Raw genomic sequence first — 21,410 nt, 5'->3', positions numbered from 1 at the left:
TGCCTGTTGAGGGTCACAATTCTGCAACTTTTTGCTGGGGTTGGAGTGTATCTCTTAAAGCATCAGAGACCTCCAGGAGGTTTAGGTCCACCAGACACTAATGCTTTAAGCAGAGTAGTCCATTTTTCCCTCATCTAGCTGAAAGCATATGTGTTGGTGTAGTGGGAGGTTTTTGTTTGTTTCTTTGAGATAGAGTCTCACTATGTAGCCCAGGCTGGCCTCAAACCCACAGAGATCCACCTGCCTCTGCCTCCTGAGTGATGGAATTATTAAAGATGTGTACCATCATGCCTGGCTTTAGCGGGAATTTTGATTGGGCATAAGGATTAGTGAATTTTGGAGCCAGACCATTTTGGTGATGGATACAGAGTACCAGTTGCTGGCTTAGGGTCTAAGAAGGAGGCCATTGAAAACTGGGCCAGCCAATCCCAGGGCTAGAAAAAGTAGGAAGCCTTTCCTTAGTGCTCAGTGGAAGGTGTCTTTATTTCTTCCTGGTTGTCTCACCATACAGTCCTCTGCCAGAACTGGTGGGTTGATTGTGTTTTCATGGGTAGTCCAAGGTTGTCGCACTTTTTAAAATGTTACTTCTTAGTTCTAAGCTCTGGGAGACCGGTAGTGGATATAAAGTTGTGACTGGATTCTTGGCTGGACTTAATTGAGACAGAGGCAATGGCTAGAGTTTCTGTTCTCTCTTTAGGCTGTTGGCTTTGGATTGTGAACATCACTTCTTTAGTGTCTTTGTCTGAGGGACTAGCAACCACGCTCCGGCTTAGGATCAAGAAGCAAAGATTTGGTGAGATAGGCCAGAAGGTAAAGGGCTTGCTTTGTAAGCTGAATGACCGACCAGTCTCCAGGGCCCATGTAAAGGTGAAGGAGAGAATAGACCCTAGAGAGTTGTCTTCTGACCTTACACACACACACACACACACACACACACACACACACACACACACGTTTTAAAAGTTTTAAAGGACCAATTTTTGTTTTGCATTCTTTCACAGCACAGTGTGTCTTGCCTAACCCCTGTGTAGTTACTGCTCCTGATGGTAGTTAATGATCTACTTAGAGGATTATCTAAAGCAAGATTTTGATCCCAGCCAGCCTTTCCCTTGCAGTATGTGTTTAGAAGCTGTAAACAGTTTAAATTTTAGTTTATGGGCAAAATAACCTGAAACTCATTGCTACCTAAACAAAGTGAGTTCACCTAATATCAGTGGATTATCTTCCCACTGAGACTTTATCTCTAGATAATTAAACAAATACATAAACAAATAAAACCATTGAAAACAGGATTATTACCTAAGGGCTGCACCCTAAGGACAGACTAGCTTATTGAGGGTGGGAGTGAGAAAGAAGACAGCTGGAGATTGGAGATGGGGAGAGGGTCTGTGTGGTCCTCTTGTAGGTGAGCACTGTCTTGGTGAGTGAAAACCTGTAGGTCCATCAACTGCCTTCTTACTGAGTCATGCAGAGATGTCTGCCAGGAACCACCAAACCATAGCCTGACACTTGTCTTTCTTCTGTTTTCCTTTTCCTTTTCCCTTTTTTAATTTTGGTTTTTCAAGAGAAGGTTTCCTGTGTAACAGCTCTGACAGTCCTGGAACTCGCTTTGTAGACCAGTCTGGCCTTGATCTCAGAGATCCAAGGAATGCACCACCACTACCTGGCCAAATTAACCAAGTCCAATGATCTTATTTATTTTTATCTATTTATCTGTTTATCTACCTACCTACCTACCTACCTACCTATCTACCTCTCTATCTAGACAGGGTTTCTCTCTGCAGCCCTGGCTTAAGAATGAATTTGGTTTTGTTTGTTTTTCAAGACAGGCTTTCTCCTGTAACTCACTCTGTAGACCAGACTGGCCTCCAACTCAGAGATTCACCTGCCTCTGCCTCCTGAATGCTGGGATCAAAGGCATGCACACATCTGTTTTCTTTTCCTGTCCACTTAGTAAGAAACTTTCTCATGTTTTTTGAGTGGTTAAGTTCTGTGTATTTTAATTTTTAAAAATGTGTATGCTTGCATGTGTGTGCTGGTGTGCATGCCACAGTGTGTTCCCAGAGGTCAGAGGGCAGCCGTGGCCATCAGTCTTCACCCTCCACCTTGCTTTTGATATGGGGGCTCTCTTACTCGATGCTGCACACACCAGGCCATTGCACATGCCAGGTTAGCTGGCTCACGGCTTCTGGGAATTCTCATGTCTCTGCCTCCCACCTAAGAGCTCTGGGATTGTAAACACATGCTACCACTTCTCTTTCCCTAAATGGTTAAATTTGAAATGGTCATGCTTGTACCTGGAGAATCGTACACTCTGTGTGTTTGGCTTTCTGTGGTTTCGGTTATCTGAAGTCTGGTGTCTGAAAATATTTAATGGAAAATTCAGGAAAGAAATAAGTTTTGAATAATCTTTATTTCAGTGTAGTATTATTTTGATATTTCGATTATTACCATATATATTTTTAAGACAGTTCCATTTGATTATTAGTAGTTGTAGTCTCTTACTGTTCCTTAATTTAGGAATGATACTTTATCATGGGCATTCACTGTGGATAGACAGGAAGAAACATTCTATTTAGGTTTTGTGCTGTCTGGGGTTACAGGCATCCACCTGGAGTCTTGGAATATGCATCCTAAAGATGAGCAGGGTCAGCTGTCCCAAGGTCTTTCCTGGCAGAAAAGCAGGACGGATGTGGTCCAGTTACAAGCCACGGCGTCAGGATAGAAGGAGAACTCAGGGCTCAGCTGCTGGAGTGAGGGGTTTTGCAGATATCTCCTCCATACCGTGTCTGAATGTCATGACAAGCCCTGGTTTCTGCACCACACGCTGGTTCTCGTAGGCCATCAGGGCAGTAGTTTGTTCACCAGGGATGCGCTTGCTCACATTTTTTTCTCAGTAACTGTGGTTCATCCATCTCATTTCTAGTGTGGCTAGACCCTGGGGGTCAGCTGCATTTGTGGGCATTTTCCATCATAGCGTTGACAGTAGAGGCCGGCCAGCCACTCTCCACCAGGAAGTGCCTGATTACAGCCTGCAGAGCAGTGTCGGGTCTGATTGGTCACCCTCCCCAGCGGGTCAGTCTTGTGTTCTTCACTCGTTTCCTCCAGTTTTGGAAGGTTGAGGTTGCACATCTGTACTCCTGCAGCAGCTGGATATCCCACGTCTTCTCTGCTAGCTGATGCAACTCATGCTCTTCAGCTCTGCAATGCATGTCTGCTGCTGCACCAGGGAGCACAGGTTGCTTAATGCAGTTGTGGTTCCGTAGCTCATCTTTGGGCATCTCGAGGCTGTCCTGGCTCTTCCAAGGCTCCATGAGGTTTTCATCAACACCCTCCACTGGAAACGGGTTACGTCATATCTCATGTCTCTTCTCTGAGACCCAGGTCCTTCTAAGTGATGGGGGCAGGTTCCCTTCTACAAGGTTCCAGTGCTCTGACACCTCCGCTCAGTGCCACTCAGGAGATGCTATGAGGATCCCATCTTATTGGCTATTTCCTGACGGAGTCATTCTTTGTGGTGATGAGTTTTATGGCTGAGGAATGGGTATATGTCCCCAGTTAGGAGCACCCTCCCTGGATGAAGTCTGGCTTCTCCTGGTCAAGGGTCCTGGCTGGAGCTGAGACCAGGCAGCTGCAGGGTAGGGTGGGAGTTGGGTCTCAGTCTTGCCCTGCAGAGGAAGAGAAGGATGGGTTTGAAGATTGTGACCACTCCTGGCTGTCTTGGACTAACCCTTGTAATAACCCTTGCTGTATTGGTATACATTATGTGTTGCTGTGCATGGACAACTGTCCAATGTAATGTGATTTTCCTTTCCCCTTACTATTTGTGAATCTGACGTTGGATCTTGTGATATCTTTTAGTGTACTCATTAAAAGCCCGTTTTTAATTTCTTCTAAATTAATTTGGAACTTTGTATTTGGTACTGCATTACTCTGCCCCCTAGTGGATTTTTACATTAGTTACCATGCAATGGCCTTTGCCAGGTTTCTGATAAATATAAATCCCACACACACAAAAAAAGATGTTTATTCTTAGGCTCTAAGGTCATGTGCTCTTTCTGATTTTTGTTGCCAGCCCTGTATGTGCTCAATAATAAAATGTAACTCAGAATGGAAAAAAAAAATGTTGGCACCTGTCTGCAAAATCTCTTATGCAGAGACTGCCTGCGTGATTCAGCTCATGTGATAAAGCTGTACAAGATGCTAGACTTATTTTATTCCATGCGTACGATTGCTTTGCCTGAATTTGATATGTGTACCACGTGTGTGCCTGGTGCGGGAAGTCAAACGAGGGCATCCGGTCCCCTGGAACTGGAGCCACCTTGCGGTAACAAACGTTCGAAACCGCCGAGCCCTTTGGACAGCCTCTTACAAGAGTGGGGACATGGAGTCTAGGAACAGGCTAGTTCAAGCCCCGGGAGTTTTTGTTTCAATTTTGTCATGAGAGCTTTGTCATCTGTTTTCTGAAGCCATGGTCATTAGCAAGACCGGCTGATGTGCAAGCCCGGTGTCTTCAGCGGCTTTGACTGAGGGACTCTCTGTGGAGGAAGGAAGCCTCACTGTGCTTCCCCGTCCCTGCAGCTTCCTCCCCTCGCCCAGCCCTCAACCTGCAGCTCTTCGTTGTTTTGATTTCCTCATAGGAGCAGTAGACACTCACCCTTGTGCAGATGAGTTCACGTATGAACCAAGTTCTGGCTTTTTCTTTTATTAAGTAGTGATCTTATTCCTTGAGCATTTTACACAACGTATTTTGATCATATTCATCCCCTGCCCCCTGTTTTGTTTTTTAAGACAAATTTGCTAGGAATCCTGGGCTAACCTCAGATGTTCCTGGTAGCTCAGGCTAGCCTTAAATTTTCCTGGCAGCTCAGGCTAGCCTTGAACTCACAGTAATCCTCCTGTCTCAGCTCTAGTGCTAGGATTATAGATATGTGCTGTCATGCTCAGCTAAATTAAGACATTTTATTAAGCACATCACAAATACTTACACAATTGAAACCACAAGCTTTAAAAAGTACTGTAGGGTAATGATTTGAAATAAGGTTAATTAGTAATTTTTTTCATTTGATACTTGAACCCAGGGCCTTATACATGCTAGAAAAATGCTCAGCCAGTGACCTACATCCCCTGACCTCATTATAACTTTCAAAGTGTCATTTGCTAAATTTTGTCAACATGCACACAAATAAAGCTCAAAACATTTTTCCCTTGAAGGTGGGGGGAAAAAACCCCAAGCACCTTAATATAAGAAAAAGCAATCTTAAAATGTTAAACTGTTTTCAAAAATAGTCTTTATCCTTCTTTGTGCAAAAAACATAAGAAACATCACATTTGGTTCAAGATGACCATGCATATCTGGAGTCTTTTTCCTTGATTGATTGATTGAATTTTGAGATAGGGTCTCATTTATGAGCCCTGGCTAGCCTGGATCTTGCTATGTAGATCAGATTGGCCTCAAAACTTTTGATTACGCCCCTCCTCCTGCACCCTAGAGCTGAAATGACAGATATGTGTGCCACCAAGCCTAGCTAATAATTGGTGAATGCTGCTTTTCGACTGGCTGATTTTTTTTTTGGCGGAGTTGGGGATTGAACCCTGTGTCTTGGCATGCTTGGCAAGCAGCTGTGTTGATGGATCAACATCATGGCCCTTAGAGCCTCTTTTGAATGCAGAACAGCTTTTCATGAGAGGTTAGAAATGTCTGTGCTCTTTAATCCACACGTCACAAAACGTGGAGGTGGAGTGGGAAGCTGTTCGCTCTAGTATGTGTTATATTTTTGCACAGATTGTCTTTCTATGTGTGAGTATTTGACTTGCATGCATATGTGTGCACTTTGTGAGTATTTGACTTGCATGCATATGTGTGTACTTTATGAGTATTTGACTTGCATGCATATGTGTGCACTTTGTGAGTATTTGACTTGCATGCATATGTATGCACTTTGTGAGTATTTGACTTGCATGTATATGTGTGCACTTTGTGTCTGCCTGGTGCCTCTGGAGGTCCGAAGAGGGTGTTGGATGCCTATATCTATAACTGGAGTTATAGATAGTTGTGAGCTGCTGGCAACTGAAATGGAGTCTTCTGGAAGGGCAGTAAACGACGAGCCATCTTTCTGGCCCCTGGAGTATATATTTTAATAGTAGAGCATGAGAAACCACTTAAGCCACTAATAAGGGTATGGTTAACACTTTGTAGTAAGTATAGCTATCTAAAGTTTTTAACTAACTAAAATTAAACAAGATTAGACATTCAGTTCCCTGGTCACAGTGGTCCCATGAGGTTAGTGGTCTCCATGTTGGACAATATAACTATGGAATATTGACAAGACAGGAAATTCTTGGGTGCAAAGGCTGTTAAGCCCTGAGTTCTCCAGTGTTAATATGCTGAACTGGGGCTGTAGTGGACCTCCATCAGCCCAGGGCAGATTGGGGATCCTGCACTTCTGGCAGCTTCCAGCTATTGGCTTTGCAGTCTAAGGATGGTTTGTTTCTCCAGCTTCCTGGGTATCTTCTCCAGCAGGAAAGGTATGTCTGTTGCAGGCACCAGCTTTGCAGCCTTAGCCAGGCTCACTGATGAAGAGCAGAAGCACAAGGTGTCTCTTTTCAGTGTGAGCTGTCCTCTGATGGTGCCGCAGGTCTGGGAGGATCAGTTTACCTTGTGTGTCATACCGGGCCAGCGCTGCAAGCAGTTCTCATGGGTGGTGTTTAAACCTGCCTTTTGACAAAGCCGTTTATAATTTTCTTTATCTTAGTATCTATTATGGGGTGACGGTCTGTATGTGTGTTTGCTGTTTTTAAAGTGAAGCTGTGTTTTAATGATAAATGGGCTGAGTCGGATTGAAAATCACAGGTTAGACAGGACTGTGTCTTTGTTGCTAAATTAGCATCTCCCTTTTGGGTTTATTAATGGCTTCTTTGTAATTACAAATAAGGGTGGTCTGTTTAAATTATGCCTTGCAGCTTAGTGTAGGAGAGCTGTGAACATAGAGGTCTTAATTGTAATTATCTGTTGGTATGTGTGTGTGTGTGTTATTAAAATGGGATATTTGCTGATTTGGATTCAAACTGTCTCCAGTCCCCTATTATAGGGCCTCATCATGAACAATCATGAGACTCCTGGGTCTTAAGGCCAGGGAATGGCCGTGGTGGGTATTTGGTAGAGGTGGTAGGTAGTTTCTTCAGTGGAAAAGAGACAGGCTGTGTGGCCCCACTGACCTGGATTCAATTCTTCTACCTTTTATTTACATGACTGCCTCCAAGTTCCTTTACTCTGTGTGTGTGTGTGTGTGTGTGTGTGTGTGTGTGTGTGTGTGTGTGTGTGTGTGTAGGAATGTGTGTGTGGATGCCAGAGGATAACTATGGGTATGGTTTATGAGGAGCTCAGGGTCTCACCTGGAGCTCACTGAGTAGGCTAGATTGACTGACTTGCCAGGAAGCCCCTTCCTGTCCCCCCCCCCCCCCCATTACAAACTACGCCACCACAGCTGGCTTTTTTAAATCTGGGTTCTGAGGATGGAACTCAGGTCCTCGGGCTTCCATGGCAAGCACTTTCCTGACAAGCTCAGTCTCCTTTCTGTACAGCCCATTTGATACTCTGAATCCAGTCCATGTTCTGTCTGATGAGTGTCTCCCAGCAGCCTTGGAGAGGCGGGTTGTGTGACGCAAGAACAGGCAAAGGAAAGGTGAATGACCAGCTCACGGCACATGGCAGGGCATAGGTTTTTGAGGCCCTGCTTTCAGACTGTACAGTCTAGGAGACATAGTTGTTTTGTTTTGAGACAGAGTCTCATGTAGTTAAGACTGGTCTCAAATTCGCTGTATAGCAGAGGTTGGCCTTGAACTCCTGATCTCTTGCCTCTACTTCCCAAGTGCTAGAATTATAGGTGTGCGCAACCATACCTTGTGATGTGTTGTTTAATAAAACCCAGTTTTTGGAGAAATTGTGCAGCCAATAGCTTCTATTACCGTCATGGTGTGCGGCCGTCTCACACACACCAAGAGGCCCATTCAGAGTCGCTCGCTAGGCAGCCACTGTCCTTGGCTGCTTTCGAAGAATCATGCCGTTCTTCCTTGTGCATGAGGTTTTACTTACTATTGAAAGTAATTGGGATGTAGCATGTAATTATGCTGTTCCTTCTTACATAGTAGTGTGTGATAAGAGTAGAGTACTTGTGTGTCCGGCCATTAGTTGTGCACATTTGGGGAATTTCCACTAGTTTGTTCCTAGATATAATGCATATAATGCTTTTAGGAACATCATTTCTATACACGTGTGTATGTGGTGTGTGTGTGTGTGTGTGTATGGTGTGTGTGTGTGTGTGTGTGTGTGTGTGTGTATGGTGTGTGTATGGTGTGTGTATGGTGTGTGTGTGTGTGTGTGTGTGTGTGTGTGTATGGTGTGTGTGTGTGTGTGTATGGTGTGTGTGTGTGTGTGTGTGTGTGTTTCAGTTCTTTTGGGTTCCAGGCTAATCTTAGTGCTCTTATGAGAAGATTCAGGCAGACCCTTCTGGCCTGGTTGCAGCTGCCGTACAGCTGTGCAGCGAGTGTTGTGACAGGGTCATTGTGGAGACCACTTCATTTGCAGTGGGCATTGAGCAGACTTTGTACGAGCATTATCTCATCCAGTCCTCACAGTTCTGCAAGGGTCAGGATCTTGAGCCCCATCTGAAAGCGGAGGCAACCGCCCCACTGTGTGTATGTTCTAGATCACAGTTTAAAGATGAGCGGGGAGCTAGCTGTTTTGGAGCCAGGTATGTGTGATGCCTGCAGAGTGCAGAGCACTGTGGTGAGCAGGCACTGAGTTTACAGGAGTTCTGAGAAGTCTTAGATGGAAATCTGGGAGCGGGGCTTGTTTGTTTGCTTTTGATGTTATTTAACTTTTTGGGGACAGTCTCACGGGACCCAGCTGACCTCAGACTTAACACACATCCCAGCCTAGTCTTAGATGTCTGATCTTCTTGCCTTAGCACTGGGATTATAAGCCTGAACCATCATGGCTGGCTCTAGAAATCTGGTTTTGTAGTCCAAGTTAATAGCGTTTTCCCCTCAATATTTGTAATTTTCTTTATTTTTAATGTATGTGTCTGTGCACATGCGCTAGGTGACCAGAAGAGGGCGCTGGGTCTCCTGTAGCTGAAGTTGCAGAGGTTGTGAATCCTCCATGAGGATTCTGGGAACTGAATTGTCTCCTTTGAAGAAACAGAAGTACTCTTAACTGCTGAGCCCCTAACCATTTTTAAAAAGTGTGGTTATGTTAAAACTTAGTGATTGTGCCCCTAGTGTGTCCTCATACATACTTGTCATCTTGTCCCTGAGGTAAATATAGGTTTGGGTTAAGAAACAAAAACTTGAGCCAGGTGTTGGTGGCCCATGCTTTAATCCCAGCATTTGGGAGACAGAAGCAGGCAGATCTCTGAGGTCAAGGTCAGCCTGGTCTGCAGAGTGAGTTTAGGACAGCCAGGGCTACATAGGGAAACCCTGTCTCAGAAAAAATAAAATAAAATAAAAAAAGCGAAAACTTCATAAGTGGTGTGCCTCAGCAGTTGATCAGAAATGCCCATTATTTATGCTAGAGACCTGTCAGGAATCCTTCTCTAACATTATTATAAGGAATAGGTCTTGCTGGCTTGTTCAGGCTGGCTTTGAAGACTGTGCCTCACGTGGCCAGTTGCCAACTTCCATGTGTCACTTTATATATTCTCTGCTCCTTTAAGAAAACGTGGAGTTGGTCAGGTGCAGTTCTACAGGAAGGGTGTTACTGTGGACTCTTCAGAAAGGAACACCCCTCAAAGGTCACCATGGCAAAATTGGAAGAGTCTACCCTGTCGCCCGGTATGCTGTTGACATTGCTGTAAACAAACCAAGTTAAGGGCAAGATTGTGGCCAAGAGAATTAATATGCAAATTGAGCATATGAAGGAGTCAGAGTTGCCGTGGCTTCCAGAGTGTGGCGGGAGGAAGAAGGAAGAAAAGAGAAGGGCTTCAGCTGCCGCAGCAGCTCCCTCTGCCCAGGCCCAGAGAAGCACGCCCTGAGAACCAGAGGGAAGACCCCTGACGGTGGATGCCGTGTTCCCTGGGAACCAGTGACTAAGAGACACAGGAGAAGGGAGATCCAGACTGTGCCTGTGTTTTTCTTATTAAACAGAACTGCTTTGTTCTCCCCACCTCCCCCACCCCCAAAATCATCATAGGATGAAAGATGGAGTTGGTTTTTACCTTGTGTGTAGGGGGGCAGTGCATGTTCATTTATTAGACAAAGGTTTCAAAATTGTATCTTGTCAGCAGAGGTTTTATTTTGAAGACAGTCTCATTTTATAGCCCATGCTGACCTAGAACCCTCAGACGTCTTGCTGCCTCAACCTCCTGAGTCCTGGGAGTTTTGTGAGGTGCTGTGCCCTGCATGTGAGCAGAGCTTTAACAATACTTTGTGATTGGGCTGGAGAGATGGCTCAGAGGTTAAGAGCACAGGCTATTCTTCCAAAGGTCCTGAGTTCAATTCCCAGCAACCACATGGTGGCTCACAACCATCTGTAATGAGATCTGGTGCCCTCTTCTGGCCTGCAGGGATACATGCAGGCAGAACACCGCATAAACAAACAAACAAACAAATAAATCTTTAAGAACAAACCAAAAACAGTACTTTGTGATTGGTTTCCATGGGTTGTAGGAAGGGAATCACAAGCATCCCAGCCAGAGGAAGGTGGGCTGTGGCCACAGGCTGCTATATAAACCCTTCTCCTGAGGATTGCAGTTGATTTCTAATGATGAGCATGAAAATGCCATAGGGATGCTTCATGCCCAAAGCTATGGTCCCCACTGAATGGATGGTGTCATGGGGTTTCCACGCCAGTGTTAGACCTGTTGAGGACCTTGATGCCTCAATTTGTGCTCCTCCCCTTCCCCTTTCGTTTTATTTTGAGGCAGGATCTGAGTGTGTAGCCCAGGCTGGCCTTGAATTGTTGGTTCTGATTTTTGCCTCCCTCCCAAGGACTGGGATGGGGAGGTCACCATCCTGATCTGCCCTCCTCCACCCACTCTCTTCCTTCTTACCAGCATCTTCTCTTCCCCTTCCTCCTCATCTCCTTTGTAGTCACCCTAACATGCACGGGAGACTCAGTGTGTGGAACGCTGACATCACATCCTGTAGTCAGATTCAGATAAAGGTGATAAAGGTGAGCCCTGGCTCTGAGTTTGAGGCCAGCCTAGCCTGGCCCACAGGGCTGGTTCTAGGATAGCCACGACTACACTAAGAAACCCTGTCTTGAAAAAAACCAAATAGATAAATAAATTTAAAAAGGTGAGCCATGGAAAAAGTCTGTGGCCTCAGGTTTTCTGACTATGAAAGAGGGACAGGTACAGCTAGCCCAGGGATTGTGGCATTCATTCAGAGTCCCTGTAAAAGCCCTCAGGGGTGGTGTTCTGCTCAGTGCTGGTGTTGTCCCCCCCTCCCCCCCCTCCAGTCTTTATAGGCACCTGTAGCCCCTTCCCCTGGGTGGATGTGTATTTTCAAGGCTCCCAAGCAATAGACTCATTTCAACATGCTCATGTAGAGAACGTGTTATTAAACAGTGTACTCCCCAGCATCCTGAACACACCTTACGAGTTCATGCCCTTGGACCAGAACGTGCTGTTCCCTCCACATAGAATGTCTTTCTACTGGGCTAGTTTGGCCTCCTTCTGTCGGGAGCTCCTGTGAGCTTGTGGGAGGAGGTGCCCCTGTGGTTGTCCATGCCTCCCTCCACTCCAGCTCCCTCCGTTACGAGCCTGCTCTCTCAGGTCACTTTATGTACCTGCTCTTCCGCCGTCAGCCTGTCTGCTACAGCCAGTCACTGAGCCAGTTCCTGCTCAGTCTTTGGACCTACCTGCTAGTCCCTTTCCCTGGACAGCTCTTCAGACTTCCTTATGATTAATTCTCTCCACTTTCATATCCATAGCATTCATGGTACTTAGTGGCCACGCATATCATCGCGGCTCGTTAGGAAGAAAGCAGAAGCAGGGACATAGTTCAAGGCCAGCCTGGGATACAGATTCAAATCCTGCCCCAAAAGAAAATACAGATGCCAGGAGAGAGCAAGAGAGAGCGGCACTGCATCCTGTTAAAACCTTCCTTCGCTCTGAGGGAAGAACATTTGGTGCATGTCCCTCAGTGTTTCAGCACGGTCTGCCAATCTGGTTGGTACTGGGAGAGTGTATGTCGAATGAATGAGCTTTGTGTTTTCCTCTGTTATTGCACTTACACTGGGTTAGAAGAATTTGCTTACACTTCCCACCACCCCACTGACTGGGACTGCCTCAGGGGAACGACTCAAGAGTTGTTTATCTAGCACTGTGTGGCTGCTGTGAAGCGATGATTCTTGACTGTAAATATGGACGTTAGGCTGTGGAAGGTGTATCTGAAACTCCTGATCTTTGCATGGAAGCAGATGTCCTTCTGATGTTACCAGTAGAAGTACCAGTGGGAACAGGCTGTGGTTGTTCTGATGTTTCCAAGGCTGCTATCTGCAGTTCTGCACTGCTCTGGGGGACTTGCTTCATTTGTGACTGCTGCTGGCCCTCTGAGATGTGTACGCGGGAACAGGCATAGCATACGCAACGCTCAAGAACTGTACTCAGGTTTAGGGCTTTAAAGCTGACCTCTTGCACCCTGGAGAGATGGCTTAGTTATAAGAGCACTGGCTGTTCTTCCATAGGACCTGCCTTCAGTTCCAGCCCCTCACACAGTGGCTGGCAAAGGTCTGTAATTCCAGTTCCAGGGGATCTTACACCACTCTTCTAGCCTCCATGGTCATGCCCAGGCATACATTTGGTGCACAGATATGCATGTAGACAAAACACTCTACTACTCATAAAAATAATATAAATAAATCTTTTTTAAAAGTTTAAAAAAAAAAAAGGAAAGAAAACCCCAAACCTCAAACTAACTTTTTGGCATTCTAATTGTCTTCTGTACTGTACCCATGATGTGGTCCAACTTTAGACCTATGTCCCAGTGTCTGGCAAACCAGGTAGCACATCCTTCTTTTGCACACAGCTCAGCCTGTTGACAAGACACTCTGGTGACAGTACACTTGTGAAAACCTGCCTTGGGTTGCAAGCCCAGGCATCCTTGTGTTCAGAATCCAAAACTGCACAAAGAAGCAAGGACAGAGCCCTCTGTTGCTTCTTTATCTAAGCCTATGATAAGTTTGGAAGAGAGAGAGAGAGAGAGAGAGAGAGAGAGAGAGAGAGAGAGAGAGAGAGAGAGAGAAAAGAACTTTGCTGAGCAAGTTCTCTGTCCCTGAGGTGGTGCTGACCTGTACCAGCCCCCCTTATTGTCACCAAGAATGTATGCTGTTTCAATGGATGCCTTTTGATTGGTTACCACTGGCAGGTCAATGTAGCTGTTAATTTCCTATATGGAGTGCGTATGTGAACAAGTTGCTTCTCTGTTCCTTTCCATAGCCCTGCTCTTGTTTACGGTCATTCCTGGTTCCCCCAGTTCCAGGAGTCCCTTACACACTAAAACATGCAGAATCCCAAGTCCCTTTATATAAGTGGTATAATGTTCATGGAACTTGGGTAGATCTTTACGTACTTCCAGCCATCTCTAGGTTCCTTATAACACCTAATGTAATAGAAATGCTACTTAAGTAGTTACATTATTTAGGAAATAATTACTCAAAAAGCTGTACATGTTTAGTACAGACAAGTTTGTTTTGTCTTGTCTTGCTTTTTTTCTGCTGAGACAGTATCTCACCATAGAGTACAAACTACCCTTGAAATGTTGATCCACCCGTTCTCACTGTCCCAGAGCCAGGAGGCAGGGGTTTTGTTATTGTTTGGTGTGTCTTAAGTGTTTAAAGGTTATTTCTACTTTTATTCATGTGTATGTCTGTCTGAGTGTATGCATGTATGTCATATGTGTGCAGGAGCTCACTGAGGTCCTGGATTCCCTGAACTGGAGTTTATAGGCAGCTGTGAGCCATTGTATGTGAGTTCTGGAGATCAGACTCAGGGCTCTGAACCACTGAACCATCTTTCTGGCTCCTAAAACTATTTTTGGATCACACTCATAGGATCTGTGGATAAGGAAGGCTAGCAGGACTTAATAAGTTACAACTAAACACCAAATAATTTTACGTGGCCGGAAGGAGTACGTACCCGGGTGCTGTCCTCCTTGTGTGGGAGAGAGGAAGGAAAGAAAGCTGTTGAAGCGCTCTGGCTCCAGACTCTTTGTGCCTCACAAGTAATGCTTTTCAGAGCGCTCGGCGTCCCTGCTGTATGGATGTGTCACTGTGAGATGACAACAGGATTTGCTGGGAATGTGGGCCACTATTGTATCCGCCTTACGTAACCACGTGGAGTGCTGGAAATGGGTGAGCAGCCTGGGAGGTAGGCAGTGGCCAGCCCTGACTCTGCGGAGCCATGAAGGCCGCTCAGCTATTCCAGAGGGTGTGGATCCAGGCAGTTAAAAAGTTGGAGAGATGGAAAGGCCATGTGAGTTCTTCAGCTTTCACCTCCCTTTCCCATGCTTTCTCGGCCAGTGGGGAGGGGGACAAGCCCTTCACACAGTGGCACAGTGACTCCTTTATCCTCGGATTTATTTGTGTCTTGGCAGCTTTCAGGGACAAATTGTGAGATTGCATGCAGAATGTGGCTTGCAGTCAATGGTAGAATTTTAAATACTTGCCTTATTTTGAGCAGACCTGGGTGAAACTGATAGCCGCTCACTGGGTTTGTGAGTCAGACTGTCGATTCCTAGGTGTCGGCAATTTCGGCGAGCTTGGCTTCTTGGGTACAGATTAGAGAATGTTGTGTTTGGGATGAAACATTTAACCTTCTTATGCTGTAGAAGCCGATATTCTGATCATGGGGCTTCCACCTTATAGGAGCGATTTCTGACATTAGTTTTAGTACACAGGGCACTGTAACATAAATATTTGCTGTGTGGCTTGGGCTGTGATTAAGTGTGTCCTTAAAGCAGCTTGGGGTAAATTTTTGTTCTTAGCGGTCTCTCTCCCTGGGAAGCAGCAATATATGCACACGGAGCTTAAACGTTGGCTGGTCAGGGTCACTACAGTCACGACTGAGTTATCTGCCTGTGACTGATTTGAAATGTTTCCTTTTGTGTGTGTGTTGGGAGGCGGAGTGCACATGTGTGTAAAAGGGGCTTGTATGTGCAGTCCAGGGGTCAGTTTTGGGTGTTATTCTTCAGGAGCTGGTTTTGAGACAGGGTCTCATAGAATCTGGTGCTTGCCAAGTCTGCTAGACTGGCTAGCCATCAGGTCCCCTCCTGTCTTCCCCTCCCCAGGGCTGGGATTGGTGGGTGTTGTTGCCTAGGCTCTAGGGACTGAACTCAGGTCCTCAAGTTAGTGTGGAGAGTGCTTCTACCCCCCCCCCCCCCAAGTACCTTCCCAGCCCTAAAGGGTAGTTATCTGTTTGATCAAGGTTTTCCCAAGGAAATGAGCTCATAAAAGTCCTAAAAATAACAGCAGGAAGAACTATTTGCTTTTGCTGTCATTTTTTAAATAACCTATACACAGAGCTTCTTACTTGAAATGGGCCACAGAGCTCCTAACTATCCATGGAATGACTTCTAGGAACGACTTCTTCTAGTATGGAGGATGTTACCATTAATGTGCCTTTTATGGAAAGTAAAGGGATCAGAGAAAATCCTAGAAAGCATGGGGAAGCCGCTTCAGGTGGCTGAAATCTCATCCCCGGGGTTGAAAAGGTGCCCTGGGCCCAAAGGTGGAGTCCCGATCTCTGAGGAGGTTGGGGTCGCAGGTCCTTCTGTGACTTTACCTGCTCAAGATTCTATGCCACCTTCATGTTCCTAATAAAGTTGCTTTTTAACCTTTAAAAAGGGAAAGAAAGGCGCTGAGGGTCTGGAGCATCCTGGGCTCTCTCGCACGATGCCGATCTGCATTGCACTTGTCCTTCTCTTTGTCCTTGATTCCCTCACAGTGATGGCACTCTCCCCACCTGCCTTCCCACAGCAGAAGTTGTTATGCTCTCTCCTTTTCCTTTGCAAGATTGAAATCGTATCAAAACTTCTGGAACTGGACACTGCCTTGGATGTTAGGTCCTCAGCCAGAAGTCAAGCGCCCCTTGATGACCCCCTGAACTTATGAGATGATTGGTACCTCCAGACTGCTTGAACATTGAAAGCATGATGCATAGCAGTACCACGAGTTCATCACATTCTCCCATCCCCACCACGGTGTAAACCTCAGCTCTCCCGTGTCCCATCTCTGCCTCCCTCCCAGGCTGCTCCCTCTTCAGTTTATATGCTTCAGTCCTTTGCTTTTCCTTTGCACTTTTAGTATATATGACCTACCTCCACACACACATTTATCACTGAACAAACCATGAGGGTTGTATCATTTTAAATAGGTTACTATTTGTCTGTGTGTGTGTGGGGGGGGGGGGATGAAGGCCAGAGGATTACTTGTGGAGTCTGTTTTTCCTTCAGCTATGAGTCCAGGGTTTGAACTCAGGTCACCAGATTAAGCTATTTCAGTAGCCCTCGCGGCTTCTTGGGGGAGGGAGAGTCGGTTTTCTTTAGAGATGTGGCTCCTGAGAGGCTGTGCATGCTCCAGTCCTGTATCCATGCACACACTGGTCACTAAATGGGCTCAGTGGGGTAAGTTTAAAAAAGAAAAAAGAGAGAGTTCATGAAGTTGGAAGGGGAAAGTCGGGTGGGATATAGAGGGCAAAAAGGAGGAGGATTTGACCAAAATGCATGCATTGTATGCATGTATGAAGTTCTAAAGTTTTAAACACATGTTTAGTGTTACATTAAACTCCTAACATTCATTTTAACCATTTCTAAGTTCAGTAGTGTTATGTATGTTCACATTGTAGGAAAGCATGGTTTGTTTCTCAAACCATGAGTGAAAAAGATGTCACACTCTTCAAATCCTGGAGTGCCCCCTCTTGAATTGTGTTGGACGTGTCTGTGTTGTGTGGTGTGTTTGGGGCCTGTTCCTTTCCAGTGTGTACATTGTGTGTCCATTTGCAGGTGGCAGCAGGTTAGTTTTACCCAGGCCACAGCTAAAACTGAAGGTGGCAAAGACGTCTGCGTCTGTGGAGAGGGAGTTTCTCCCTTCGTCTCTCTTGAGAAAACTTGAGAAAAATCTTGAGATTGTATGAAATTAGAGAAATATACCGGCAGCTGCTGAAAGATGGTCTTAGATGTAGTAAACTTCCATAGAGGAAGGACAGTAAAGCATGTCTAGACAACTGGACCACAAGACATCTCAGGTGCCAGACTGCCTACCCACTTCAGGTGTGGAGATAGAGGTGGGAGTGTGGCTCAGTGAGAGGGTGTTTGCTGATCATACTCCCTAGAACCTACAGACAGCAACTGTATTTGTTAACTTTTCTGTTGCTGTGGTATAACACCGTGAGGAGGGCAGTTTGTAGAAGAAAGAGTTTATTTAGGCTTATGTTCCAGAGGGGTGAGAGTCCTTCATGTCAGCCAAGCAGCAGGCATGGCTGCTGGAGGAGCTGGCCGAGAGCTCACATCTTGACTCTCAAGCACACAGCAGAGAGTAACCAGAAATGGCACTAATTTGAAATGATGCCTGCCTCCAGTGACGTATACTTCCTAGACTTCCCCAAACAGTGCTCTCAACTGGGGACCAAGTCTCCAAATATCAGAGCCTATGGGGACAGTTGTCATTCAAATCACTGGGATAGCCAAAGAACTGTTGCATTTAATAGACATTTCCTTTAAAACCATTTACAAGTAATAGAAATGGTTGTCTTAGTCATGTTCATAGAATGGAGAATAGATAGTGCATCTACCTCTTGGATTATTGGAAAGAAAAAAGCGACCACCTATTTTGTATGCATGACATCGTGTTCTAGGAAACTGTGGGACAAAGATGAGTCAGCCATCAAAAGCTCATTTGAAAACCTTTCACCATCCTCATCCTCATCATCACCACCATTATTATTATCATCATCATCATCACCATCATCATTATTGAGACAGAGTCTCACTGTGCAGCCCTACCTGGCCTGGGGCTCACTGTCTACACTAGGCTGGTCTAGAACTCCACCTGCCTCTGTCTCCCTAAGTGCTGGGATTTCAGGTGTGCTCTACATGCATGGATTTTTTTTTTTTTTTACTTAAACGTTTAAAAAGATATATATCAATTAATATATTTACAGAGACATCACCTTCCTTCCTTCCTTCCTTCCTTCCTTCCTTCCTTCCTTCCTCTCTTCCTTCTTTTCTTTTCTTTTCTTTTCTTTTCTTTTCTTTTCTTTTCTTTTCTTTTTGTGACAGAGTCTCACTCTGTGTATCTGGCTGGTCTGGAACTCACAGAGATCTGCCTGCCTCTGCCTCAAGAGTGCTGTGACTAAAGGCATGTGCCATCACGACTGGCCAGCAGTCATTTATTAAAATAGAAAAACTGGGCTGGGGGTGTAACTCAGTGATAGAACATGTACCTCATACATGCAAGACTCTGGGTTTGATCCCACCATGGCAAAAGAAAAGAAGAGCCCCTCGTAAAGAAACCTCAAACAAAAAGAAAATAAAAACAGTGGTTGGTCATGGGAAACAGACAGTTTGGGGGTGGGGTGGGGCTGGGTTCCATAATTCCTTCATCTTATTCCTTTCGGAATGTTTGTGTATTGCTTTGTATGGATGCTCCTTCTTAACTTCAGCACCCAGACACCCCCACCACTCCTCCCAGGCCCACGCACACGCAGCCAAAGTAGCCAAGACTTTGCCTGCCTCTCCTACAGCCTTGTATCTTTTTGATCCTAGATATAATATGAATTGTTGTTTTTAATCTTTGAGAATTCTGATCTCTCGGAGCCAGATGGTATTTGCTGTGGGAATGTCCCAGAATTGAGCACATGGGGAGGGAGAGTCGCAAATGTCTCTCAGTCCGTGTAATCAGTTAAGTCACAACAGTAGGCTACTTCATGTTGCTTCTGTGAAAACGGAATTGTCGTTTCCTGACTCTGCTTGCAGAGGGAGTGGGTCATCTGGTCTAGTGTATTGGTTGGCATCATTGTCTTTAGCTCCGAGAATCTCTCTCCCAGTCTTAAGAGTTTGTGAACAGGGAGAAAACCCTGCATTATCTGAATAGTTTTCAGTACCTCTTCCTCTTTCTATTATCAGTGTGTATTAGCTCCCTGCAGCTTCTCACTCCCGGCCCTCTGTGTGACACCTCCTACCTGTCAGGCCTTGTGCTGTGTTCTGAGTTGTGTCTTCTCTGCTGTGTATAATGTGAGATGCTAACCCGTGGTTTACGTCACTTTGGTTCTTTTCACTTCTAAAAGTCATATTTCAGATTTGTTTGCTTGGTTCTTTTGATGGGCTATTGTTCATTGATAACTATACTTTGGAGCTTGTCCTGGAACTCACTTTGTAGACCAGGCTGGCCTTGAGCTCACAGAGATCCACCTGCCTCTGCCTCCCGAGTGCTGGGGTTAAAGCCACCACTGCCCAGCCCAATAACTATACTTTCAGTGAGGTGTTTTAATTTCTTAAGACATGAACTGTGGTTTGTATACTTCTTTGGTTTGTTATTGATGTTTCTAATACAGTCATTGATCCTGATCCCTCCAGTTGTTTCTTGTAACTCTCACTCTGCGTGTGTGTGTGTGTGTGTGTGTGTGTGTGTGTGTGTGTGTGTGTGTACACGTGTGAGAGTGCATGTGAACTATGAACTCAGGTTTCTTACATATCTGGGAATTCTGTGAAGCCTTCATTTAAACATGTCCCTTGGAGAGAGGAACCTTGCATTTCCTATGTGATGGCATTACCAGCACCACTTTGGCATGTTTTGGGAGGATGTACAGTCACTTTCCACAATAGGACTTATTTCTAAACCTGAATGCAGGCCCATTGATAGGAATTCTTCAGAGTAGTAATTTCTAGCTATTTCCACAATATTCACGAGCTGGGCAAGAGTCTCTGGAGTCTTTCTGTGGAAGTATTTTTTCCCTCTACTGCACCCACTCTGCTCTCCCATTCTTTTAGATCTTGTGCTTTTCTCTGTGTATCTTCCTGTTTCAGTGCTTGCTAGGCTGGCCTGTCTGTAGCTCCGAGCTCTCTTGACATTTCTAGCCTTTTTAAAAGGCGGTCTGCATTGAATGGATCATTAGTCTTAAAGTAACACCACTGTGTTAAAGGTCTCCCTGGATATCTCTTAGACCTTTGTTAGCAGATGAAGTTCCAGTGGTCTGTTTTACACCAAGTTAGACTGAGAAGAAGCCAGAAGACCCTACAATTCACTCAGTTTGACACATCCTATTAATTACAAGGCCAAGGGTTTCTTTAGGTTTAAGATAGGAAAATTTGCCAAAAGGTCATGAGAGAGAGTGTGTTCATTCATGAGTCCTTGCTCACTGTGTACATATATGGAAGTCAGAGGACACTGTTAGAACTTGGGATTAAACTGGGCAACAAGCACCCTACTGATGAGCCATCCCCCAAATAAGACATTATTAAAGAAGTTTCCTAACAATGGTTGTCAAAGGCTCCAGCACTGAACATTTATTTACTCCATTTCTAGGACCTCACACTATGTCTCTCATTTAATGCCTTAGCATCAAGACTGTCATTTCCTAGAAGGTTTTATATGGATATAAGCAGCATGGCATTTTGAGCAGAGGCCTGCTTTTTTTAGTGTATGGGAAGTGTGAGCTGGATTCATGTCAGAGCTTGCAGAGTTACAGTTTTATTTCTGGCATGGGGGTATTAGATGTGTACTCAAGTTGACATTATTTGTTGCCACCCAGGGCCCAGGCATGGAGGAGGTGATATGGGAGCAGTACACCGTGACCCTGCAGAAGGTGAGTTCTGCACGATCCGTGCTTTCTCTCTCCTCTTGGTTTGCTGCTTTTCAGTTCATGGATCTCACTCCCTTTGGCCTGCACAGTTTGGTTTTTAATCTCACTGAGGTGGGCAGTACCTCATTGGAACTAGCTGGCACTGATTAACTGGTTGGCAAAAGTTGCATGCTTGTGTTCTTGATTAGCTTCTGTTTACTGTATAGCATTTTAGGGGCTATTTAGTCTGTTCTCTCCTCTCCAGACAGAACAGACTGTAAAAGGGAAGAGGGAATGAAAGCATCCTGTATTTGTTTGAGAATGTTGAAGTAACATTTCCCAACATGCACAACCCGACCACCCTCCTTACCCTCTCTATCCCACTTTCCCTTCTGATGTTTGAGTTGGGAGTTGAATTTCTACCGTCTCACATGCTAAGAGTTCAAGGAGCCCTTGGTCCAGTCCCCTGAGCTGTGCTCTCTCCCCACCTCTCTGTAACTATCTACCTTACAACCGTTGCAGGCCCAAAGGGGCTTTGAAAAGACTGGCTTAGAAATCAAGAGGCTCAGTTCCAAATATAGTGTATATTTGGGTGTGTGCCTGTCTGTCTGCTTATGGAGATCAAAAGTA

The 21,410-nt window shown here is 45.3% G+C and overlaps 1 protein-coding gene across 8 annotated transcripts in view; it reads left to right on the top strand.

Annotated features, from left to right (window-relative positions):
* Tjp2 (tight junction protein 2) overlaps positions 1-21,410 on the top strand; it is a 120,444-nt gene that overhangs the window by 59,969 nt on the left and 39,065 nt on the right. For 5 of the 8 annotated variants that reach the window (XM_036208090.1, XM_036208063.1, XM_036208054.1 and 2 more), the window contains one exon: positions 20,751-20,804. In XM_036208090.1, the coding sequence (XP_036063983.1) occupies positions 20,760-20,804 (45 nt within the window). In that variant the 5' untranslated portion in view covers positions 20,751-20,759. Of the gene's footprint in view, positions 1-14,184; positions 14,478-20,750; positions 20,805-21,410 lie in introns of those variants that run through there. The other 3 variants (XM_036208043.1, XM_036208100.1, XM_036208073.1) reach the window with 3 other exon arrangements.

This window comes from Onychomys torridus, chromosome 1 (assembly GCF_903995425.1).
Source record: "Onychomys torridus chromosome 1, mOncTor1.1, whole genome shotgun sequence".
Classification (NCBI taxonomy): domain Eukaryota; kingdom Metazoa; phylum Chordata; class Mammalia; order Rodentia; family Cricetidae; genus Onychomys; species Onychomys torridus.
Note: the sequence above shows the minus strand (reverse complement) of the source record. Positions and strands in the feature narration are given on the sequence as shown.